Genomic DNA, 10653 nt, shown 5'->3' on the forward strand with positions numbered 1-10653 from the left:
TTCAAGATAGAGCACCGACCAGGGGCTCGCCACACCAACGCAGATGCCCTGTCACGCCGGCCGTGTGCGACGGAAGGTTGCCGTTACTGCGAGAGAAGGGAAGCACGGGAGCTAGAACGGCGTGCGGAGGGGGAGGAGTGTGCAGCCGTCAGGAGGATCGAGGAGGTCGTCTGCAGGGAGCTGCAAACGGTGACAGACGCCGAATGGAGAGACAAACAGGAGGAAGACCCGGACCTGCAGCCCGTCTTGCGGTGGGTGGAGGCCCAGCAGCGCGTGCCATGGGAGGCGGTGGCACCCCTCTCAAAGGCGACCAAGGGTCTGTGGACCATGTTCGACTCACTGCGGCTGTCCGGAGGAGTACTACAGCGGGCGTTCAAGGCGGCGGCCACCGGGGAGGAGCAGTGGCAAGTGGTGGTTCCTAAGGACCTGCAGGAGGCGGTACTGAAAGCCATGCACGGAGCAGGTGGGTCGGGACACTTTGGGGTCACCAAAACACTTCGCCGTCTTCGACAGAGCTTCTACTGGGGGCGGCAGAAGAGGGACGTCGCTGACTTCTGCCGTCGCTGTGATCTCTGCGTGGCCCGCAAAGGCCCCGCCGGGCGCTCGCAAGCGCCACTACAACAGTTCCCTGTGGGGTGCCCGATGGAGAGGGTGGGGATAGACATTACAGGGCCCTACCCACGCTCAGACGGGGGCAACTGTTATGTTCTCTCCGCCATAGACTACTTTACAAAGTGGCCGGAGGCGTACGCCATCCCAAACCAGGAGGCTGTAACGGTCGCTGATGCCCTGGTGGAGGGCATGATTAGCCGGTTCGGCGCCATGGAGTCCCTACACAGCGATAGGGGGACGAACTTTGAATCCCGGGTGTTCGCTGCCATGTGCGAGCGCCTGGGCATACACAAGACTCGCACTACCCCGTTGCACCCCCAGAGCGACGGGTTGGTGGAGAGGTTTCACCGGAACATGGGAGATCAGCTTGCCATTGTCACCTCCCGACACCAGCGGGACTGGGACAAGCACCTGCCCCTGGTGCTTATGGCATGCCGCTCTGCAGTGCAGGAGTCGACGGAGTGCACGCCGGCTCTCCTCATGCTGGGACGAGAGCTGCGCACCCCTGCTGAGCTGGTCTTCGGTCGCCCGCCGGACGCCCCGGCCGTCCCTGCAGGGCCGGAGTACGCCAGGAAACTGCAGGACCGCCTGGACTCTGCCCACAGCTTCGCCCGGGTGCAGCTACAGGAGCAGGGCTCCACACTCATTTTTTCACAGGTAGCACTGGTGCCACCTACCTTTTCATTTGGTAGCACCACCAGAAATTAGGTAGCACCATCTTTTTCTTTGTATAGCGTGGTATTAATACATGACCTTTAAGACCTTATCATGCTGATAGTTCATTGTTAATTTCCATACCATAGTTTTGCCTTGATGTAAAGACTGACAATGACACAAACTTGATATTTGCAAACTTGATATTTGCAAAATATTTTAATCTGAACTGTAGGTTTCTCTGCAAGAGCAGCAGTTTGACAACATAGGTCATCTTCTTATAAAAAAATAAAAGCAAAACATGCAATGAACACACACCATGACTTGTGCCTCGTATCGCAACCACGGGAACTGTGCCAGCCATTGTTGCTGAAAAGAGTACTTTTTTTTCTTTCCCCCCTCCTCAGTCTCTTTGGCCAACCTGTCACTGTCCTCTTCACTCTCAGAATATGAGATTATCGCCGGTTCCACAACTTCCTCTCCACCTTCTTGGTCTCCTAACCCATCTCCAGCACTAGCAGCCTCATTTGTCTCCTCTGACACATTTCTTTTCTTGAAAAAATCAACTATTGCGCCGCGTTTCATGTCTGCATCTTTGTATGTTTTATTTTTCGGAGTTCAGTGAGCGCGCCGCTTGTACTTCATCACGTGACTCACATGCGCAGGCACGTGACGTCACTCACATGCACGCAAGCTACTAGCTAGGCACTAGCAGGCAGGCAGAGCGGGAGAGACCGAGAGAGAGAGAGAGAGAGAGAGAGAGAGAGGGGATTCGATTGAGCCAAAAGAAAGTAATACTTTATTATCGCACTACTAACATAGCCGCCCGGCGCCCGTGCCTCAGTGTTGAGACGGGGTAAAAAAATAAATAAAAAAAAACGGATCGTTTTTTTTTTTTTTTCTCTCGCCTTTCCAAGTATCACCGGTGCGACCTCGTTAAATTTTAAGTATCACCCTTAATAAATTAAGTCGCATATGCGACCTAATAGGTCGCACGGTGGAGCCCTGTACAGGAGGCAGCAGTCAAGCAGAAGCGCTACTACGACGTGAAGTCCCGGGGGCGAGACTTCGCACCAGACGAGCTGGTCTGGGTCTACAACCCGGTACGGAAGAAGGGACGGAGCCCCAAGCTGGACAGCAAGTGGACGGGACCCTGCAAGGTGTTGGAGAGGTTGGGAGAGGTTGTTTACCGTGTGCAGATGCCTCCTCGGGGAAGGAAGGTGGCCCTCCACAGAGACAGACTGGCCCCCTACAGGGGGGGTCCTCCATCCCCCGACACGAACGCACCGGCGACCTCTCCCTCTTCTCCGGCAGCCCAACTCCCCCCCGGTTCTCCGCCCATGCCACGAGTGGACACCACCGCCTGGGAGACTATGTGGTCTGACTGGGACGTTGTGAATTGTAAAAAAAAAAAAAAAAAAAAAGAAAGGAAAAAGAGTTGTGACCTGCATTTGGGGATGTGGGGGGGGTGTATTTTGTTTCTTGCTTTGATGTCTAGGCTGTGGCCGCGTTCTATTTTGGCTGTTTGTTTTGCCTGTCGGCCCGGTCCTCGGGGTCGAGGACTTTTGTGAGGGGGGGGTAGTGTAGCGGCCGGCTACGGCTTCAGCCAATGGGGTTGACTTGGAGGTGGGACTTCCGGGACTGGGGAGTGAGTGACGTGGCTGTGTGTGGAATGTCGTGTTGTGTTGGTTGTGGAACAAGGAGTAAGGAGGAGCACAAACGTGGTTACTGTACTGAACACAAAAGGAGTAATAAAGAGTGATTCTTATATTGTGCATCAACGTCTCTGTCTCCGGTTCCTGGGATCGCTACAATATGTACCAATGCTAGGGTGTAATTGGTTATCGATGGTGACATAATGATGATATGTTTCAGTGTCGGGTGGATTAAAGATAATGCCCCTATGTATACATGTATGTAATCCGACACCACTGCCATAACAGGCATAAGTAATCATTACGTCATACGCTGCTACAGGACATACGCAAGCAGACCGTGCAGGTATGTTTTCGTCCGGTTCTACGATGCGTATGTCCCATGACGTGATGAAGATATGTACCAATGCCAGGGTATAATTGGTTTACGATGGTGACGTAATGATGATAGTTTCTTTAAGTTAAGTATAATTGTGAGGTTTTTTGAGTGGTGTAAACCACTCCTACAACTGGCTTTGTTAGTTTGTCTGTCTGTCTGTTCGTACCAAAAAATGAGCATGGTTGCTATGGTCACCCAGTTCACACGGGTGTGATTTCATTACGTCAGACATTACGTCAGACCACAGCTGATCAGTCTATATAAGACCTTACACCACTCAGTTCACACGGGTGTGATTTTTTTTTATTAGTATTTCCAATACTTTCTGTACTTTTACTCCGCTGCATTGTGAGCTTGTAGATCTGCTATTTTCAAAATGTTTCTTTTTACACATTTTGAACTTGTGAAATGGGCCATTCTGTAATATGAGTAATTTTACTTTTACTATAAGTGCATTTTGTCAATACTTTTATTCAAGTACATTTTGAATTCTGGACTTTTATTTGGACCTGAGTAGTTCTACATTGCAGTATTGATACTTTTACCTAAGTAAAACAATTGAGTACTTTTTCCACCACTGGTAGACGCCCCATCTCTTATAGGCCTCACTCAGACCTTTAAAACATTGATGCATGCTTGTTGTATGAATGTTGTGAGTGTCATGGCCGCCCCAATGCATTTCCAATGGAAGTCACATGGTTTGTAGTCCACATTTTGGACTACAAGCTGTTGTATGGCTTCCGGCTGTGTTTTGACTGCGCCCCTCCCCCTCATACAACACAAATGTTGTGTCAAACCATGTGACTCCCATTGTAAATGTATTGGGGCAAGCTGTGTCACACCCTTTGTATACAACAAGCATACAGCAATCTGTTGCGACCGTGTGAGTGAGGCCTTAGGCTGAGCTCACACCTTTAATGCAATTCTCGTGCTCGTTGGATCAATGCTGCATTCGACTGCGCCCCTCCCCCTCATACAACACAATGTTGTGTCAAACCATGTGACCTCCATTGGAAATGCATTGGGCGGCCATGACACAACACAGCATTGACCAAACGTGCACAGATAATTGCATTAACCGTGTGAGTGCACCCTTAGTCTCTGACCACCTCTCACCTTCCCTTCCCTCTGTCCTCCATTGTATTGGCCTCGATCCTCCCTCCCACCCTCCCATGTGTCCTCTCCTCCTCTACTTTCCTCACCCCATCTCCTCTCCTGACCCCTGTTTCCTCTCCTCCAGTTCATCCAGCTTGATTTACTCTCATGAAGCACCTTGTCAGTCAAGCACGGCCACACGTGCACGCGAGCGTATGTGTGTGTGTGTGTGTGTGTGTGTGTGTGTGTGTGTGTGTGTGTGTGTGTGTGTGTGTGTGTGTGTGTGTGTGTGTGTGTGTGTGTATGCGTGCGTGCGTGTGTGTGCGTGTGCATGCGTGTCTCTCGCTCGCTCTCTCTCTTTCCAATCCTATTCTACTCTATTCCTCTCTCTAGGTCACCTTTCCCATCAGGTGCAGTGCGTGCACGCACACGCACACGCACACGCACACGCACACGCACACCCATCAGGTGCAGTGCGTGCACGCAATAATCACACTTCCTCTCTCAGCTTAACGTTGTTATCAGACTAGTGACAGTGTACAAACACACCACAAACACAGTTGTAACACACGCACGCACGCACGCAGGCACGCAGGCACACACACACACACACACACACACACACACACACACACACACACACACACACACACACACACACACACACACACACACACACACACACACACACAGAGAGAGAGAGAGAGATGAGAACAATCCATTCCTGTCTGCTCTTATCAACTTCTCCATCTCCGACTGGGTGGGCGTGTGTGTGTGTGTGTGTGTGTGTGTGTGTGTGTGTGTGTGTGTGTGTGTGTGTGTGTGTGTGTGTGTGTGTGTGTGTGTGTGTGTGTGTGTGTGTGTGTGTGTGTGTGTGTGTGTGTGTGCGCAACTGTTAAATTGTTATCTTAAAGGTGACCTCCCCAGGAGACAGAAGATAAAACACTCCACTCTGAACTCCTACAAACTGGACACTGAGGTGTGTGTGTGTGTGTGTGTGTGTGTGTGTGTGTGTGTGTGTGTGTGTGTGTGTGTGTGTGTGTGTGTGTGTGTGTGTGTGTGTGTGTGTGTGTGTGTGTGTGTGTGTGTGTGTGTGTGTGTGTGTTTGTGTGTGTGTGTGTGTGTGTGTGCGTGTTTGTGTACGTGCGTGTTTGCGTGCGTGCGTGGCTGTGTGGCTGTTTTATTAACTCTTTACACACTGTATATAATACCATCAGCCAAACATAGTATAATTATTTTAATTCATGCCATGATAAAAGATACTTGGTGTCAGTTAGACAACAGTCACTCTAGTTCAATTAAATCAATGTATATTTTCATACTGTGTGATACTGTATGTTCCAATGCATGTTAACCACATTAATCCTACCATCTATCTTCAAAGTTAAGATAAAAAGAAAAGAAAAGTGAGGATGCCAATTGGGGGACTGCCCATAGTTCCGAAGTCCCATTAGTCCGAACATGCATTAAGGTTGGCGAACATGCATTAAGGTTCGCTAACATGCATTAAGGTTGGCGAACATGCATTAAGGTTGGCTAACATGCATTAAGGTTGGTTAACATGCATTAAGGTTGGCTAAGGTTGGCGAACATGCATTAAGGTTGGCTAATATGCATTAAGGTTGGTTAACATGCATTAAGGTTGGCTAAAATGCATTAAGGTTGGCGAACATGCATTAAGGTCGGCGAACATGCATTAAGGTTGGCGAACATGCATTAAGGTTGGCTAACATGCATTAAGGTTGGCGAACATGCATTAAGGTCGGCGAACATGCATTAAGGTTGGCTAATCTGTATAGTGTATCCGTAGGACTGCAGAGCTGCAGCCTGCAGGCTATCAGAAATTACTTTGGACAGATGGAAAAAACTTTAGGTAAATTTGCAGTGACAGATTACTTTACCTGGGTTACATCTTCTGATAGTGCTGACATGACATAATAATCCCATCTAGTGTTTCATTAGCGCGACGGAGCATGACAGAATAGCCTACAGATGAGCTTGTTGCGCTGTTGTTGTGTTGTTGAACACAGTAACACACACACATTGAAACAAGGTGGTAAAGATACCAAGAGTGGACAGTGATGTCACTGTTATGCAACACGGAAGTAGTATGGACTTGAAACTGTTTATAAAATGTCAGTCAGTGACATCACTGACGAATCCTTGGTGTTACTCTTCCTGCGACCGATAGCCCCTGAAACCAGGCTTTCATCATCGTCCTGACTCTTTTTTTTCTCTTCTTCTTCCCCCTTCATGGGCCCCTTGGGGGCGCTGGGCCTCGGTGCATTGCACCGGTTGCACCGTCGATATTTTCGCCACTGATTAAGGTTGGCGAACATGCATTAAGGTTGGGGAACATGTGCTGCTAATGACATGTCACGTCTAATTGGACTAATGACATGGAACCTCTAAATGGCACCGCCAATAGTGATTGGCTGGAATGTGATGATGTATGATGATAAGAGCGCCCCTCACTTCACACAAGTGTGATTTTTTCTGTTTTACTTTGTCTTTTGTTTTTACAAATTCAAACCCTGGGTATGTGGATGAAGGTCAGTATTATCATTACTCCTTTAATTTGTGTTCCAGCTCAGAAAACACCTTTGCACTGACATCATCCACTTCTTCCTCCACCTGGATGACCTGGTCTACCTCAGGGATGTAAAACTGGAGCATGTTCTGAATGCCATTCTTCAGCGTCACTGTGGAGCTGGGACAACCGGCACAGGATCCCACCAGCTTCAGCTTGACTGTGCCATCTTCAAAGCCCTTGAAAATGACATCACCGCCGTCCTCTTGCACTGTAGGTCTGATTCTTGTATCCAGAAGCTTCTTTATCATAGATACCACATGATCGTCATCTTCAGAATGACTGCTTCCATGGTAAACTACCTCAGCCCCAGTTGTTATTGGGGCTCCGCTATCAAAGAACTTGGTAATAACCTCCACAGCGTTACGTTTAATGTCTGTCCATTCCACATCCTCATCTTCCCTGGTGATTGTTATGAAATCATGGCCAAAGAAAACACTTTTTACTCCCTCAATTTCAAAGAGGGCCCTGGCTAAAGGTGAACATTCTGCAGACTTCGATGAAGGGAAGTCCAGGGTCCCAGTTAATAAAACAGGTTTTCCAGGCAAGAACTTCAAGCTTCCAGGGTTTGGAGTATCCTGTATCTGAACAGACAAGTGTCGCCGTGTGAAGTTTGTACCGACGTTTGTATATCCTGTCATATGTGGAAGTTTATGTTTTTTACCGGTGCACAGTGTGTGGTATTCGGTTCTTGCTTTGACCGCAAACCCAAAGTGAGAAGTATGGCTTGACCGTAACAACCGTTGGAGACCAAAACGTATGTGTGCCGCCATTGCGTATCTTTGACATGAACCTTAAATTAAACAGTTGTTTTCCATGAGAATTATGTGAATGGTGAGTTGTGTCATCAAATATGACATCAGACATTGGCAAATATGGAGCTCCATATGGCACGAGGTGATGTTGCTGTTCAAGAGGGTGGAGTCTGCCTGCATGTCTCATTATCACATGACATGAGTACTGTGACTCGCAGTAACAGCAGTGTAAATGGGTTGTATGTCTGCAGCCATGCAAGACCACACACTTCACAATGACGATTTACAGTTGTACAGTCGAGTATAGATGATGCTTTCGACATTTAGGGATGAGGTTCTGGGTTAATGTGGCCACTCCATGATGTCGGTCATCTATGACAGTGGTTCCCAAACCTTTTCATTTCAAGGACCCCTAAATTGACACTAATTGGCCCACGGAACACTGATTTGAAGAGATATGCCTGCATGCAGGGACCCCCATAAGAGAAGATTTGTATGACTAGCTGTGATTCTCAACCCCCAGTTTGACATGCATTATCAAATCAAATCAAATCAAACTTTATTTGTATAGCACATTTACATCGACCGAGGTCGAACCAAAGTGCTTCACATTACAGAGCATAATAACATACACGGGCATTGCTTCAATATGTAAGAGAGCAAAATGTAAAATACAATAAGCAGTACACGGGAACATCATAGGCTACATGGGTAGACTTAAATTGAATTAAAAGCGATAGAGTAAAAATTAGTCTTTAATAGGGATTTGAAAGCCGTCAAAGACCGAGAGCGAACATGGAGAGGCAGGGCGTTCCAGAGGTTGGGACCGGCCACGGCGAACGCACAATCTCCTCTGGTCCTGAAATCAGGAGAGACTGATTGGCCTATGGAGTGATCAACTCAGCTAAATATGGAGGGGACAGGTCATTTTGGGCAAAACAAACACTAAAATCTTAAAATCAATTCTGAAGCGGACAGGGAGCCAGTCGAGAGAGGCGAGGACTGGGGTGATATGGTCCCGCCTATTAGTGTTGGTGAGGAGGCGAGCGGCGGCATTCTGAACAAGCTGAAGACGCCTGATAGCTGACTGATCAATGCCTGCATAGAGAGCATTACAATAATCTAGTCTAGTTGAAATAAAAGCGTGGATGACTCTCTCGAGGTCGGTACGGGGCAGATAGGCCTTTGCCCTAGCTAGAAGCCTAAGCTGAAATAAGCTAGCCTTGACCACAGAGCTAATATGCTTGTCGAATTTGAGGTTATTGTCAAAGGTGACACCAAGGCTCTTAACTGAAGAACGGATGTTATCACTGAGGGGACCGAGTGGGGTGATGGGTGAGCTAGGGTTATGGTTGAAGATGATGACTTCGGTCTTGCTTTCGTTCAGAGTGAGAAAGTTATTCATCCAAGATTTAATATCAGAGAGGCACTTCAACAGCGGCTGAGCAGGGTCGGTGCTGGTCGTATTTAGCGGTAAGTAGAGCTGAATATCATCTGCATAGAAATGAAATGATAAATTGTGTTGTTTAATGAGTGAGCCTAGTGGGAGCATGTAGAGCAGAAAGAAGGCTACAGACACCCATTTAATGGCATTTCTGCAACCCCAATTTATATTGTAAAAGACCTGTTAGGGTCTGTTTGGTTCCATTTTTTTACACTCTCAGAGTTACAGACCTATAAGGGTCCATTTGGTTCGTAACTATCATTTAGCTGGGGACCCCCTGGAACTCCCTCAAGGACCCCTGGGGGTCCCCAGATCCCACTTTGGGAACCACTGATCTATGACATAATGATTCCATATAGAGTGTCGCAGTCCCGCCCCCTACCAGGGCCCAGAAAATGATTCCCCATTCATTTTCCTCACAGACATTTCAAAAAGTATTTATTTAAAGACCTTTTAAGCCTCGTACAAAGCCAACTCGAGTTGTGACAAATCATGACCACAAACACATTGTTTTGGGCCGAACAAATAATCCAATATATTGTGTTTGTTGTCATGATTTGTCACAACTCGAGTTGGGTTTGTACGACGCTTATAAGGTCTTTAAATAAATACGTTTTGAAATGTCTATGGGAAAAATGCATTGGGAATTATTTCCTGGGCCTGGCGTCGTCATGAAAGGGGGCGGGACTGCGACGCTCTATTTGGGTGAGGTTTCAGCCCGATCCGTCTCCCATTGACATACATTACAGTCAAAATGTATTCAGCATTCATTCACTCACGGCCGGTGTCATGCAATGTCTTTGAGCAACAGACCAAACATGCAATCTGCCGTTCTTTAGTTATTGGCAGTTGAATAATCCAAGGAGAGAGAAAGATACATTGATAGTAAGTAGCTAGGCAAGAGAAGAAAGATAAGAGAAAGAGGAAATAATGCATGTAAAGGAAATAATGCATGTAAATGCATTTACATGTGTTAACATTGGTGTTGAAGATGATAGAAATAGATGGAGAGAAAGAAGGAGATGTGTGTGGTTCATGTGATTAAATGTTTTACGTTTAACCATTCTTTATACTACAGTGTTAGATGTTTTGAAGAAGGTTATGTGGTTCACCTTTCTATACAGCGTTAGGTGTTTTGAAGATTAAGAAGGTTTGAGTCATGACAGATGGTAGAAGCAACAGTCCACATCAGCACAAGTCCTGTTAATAGCAGGGGCACAAAGGCCCGTTCTTTGTGGCACTATAGTAACAGCAGTGCGTGCGTGCGTGCGTGCGTGCGTGCCTGCCTGCCTGCCTGCCTGCCTGCATTGCGTGTCTAACAGCAGTGCAGCCTTCGGTTGGCTGACAGAGACAAGGCCACCATGAGATAAGAGAAGAGAAATTGCCTCTGCTACAGACACCGACATGCGAAAACAAGTGCTCCCCTCTTTATCTTCCTGTCAACGCCTTTGTCCGTCTGATCCCACTGT

The 10653-nt window shown here is 47.5% G+C and overlaps 1 protein-coding gene across 1 annotated transcript; it reads right to left on the reverse strand.

Annotated features, from left to right (window-relative positions):
- Positions 1-6960: 6960 nt before the first annotated feature.
- Positions 6961-7758, reverse strand: LOC306932445 (NFU1 iron-sulfur cluster scaffold homolog, mitochondrial-like; the record flags this gene model as incomplete). The annotated part of the gene is made up of 1 exon (XM_079514265.1): positions 6961-7758. One exon carries the CDS (start codon positions 7756-7758, stop codon positions 6961-6963), a length of 798 nt encoding a protein of 265 aa, XP_079370391.1.
- Between the last annotated feature and the right edge of the window lie 2895 nt (positions 7759-10653).

Source organism: Electrona antarctica, assembly GCF_951216825.1.
Source record: "Electrona antarctica genome assembly, chromosome: 11".
Classification (NCBI taxonomy): Eukaryota; Metazoa; Chordata; class Actinopteri; order Myctophiformes; family Myctophidae; genus Electrona; species Electrona antarctica.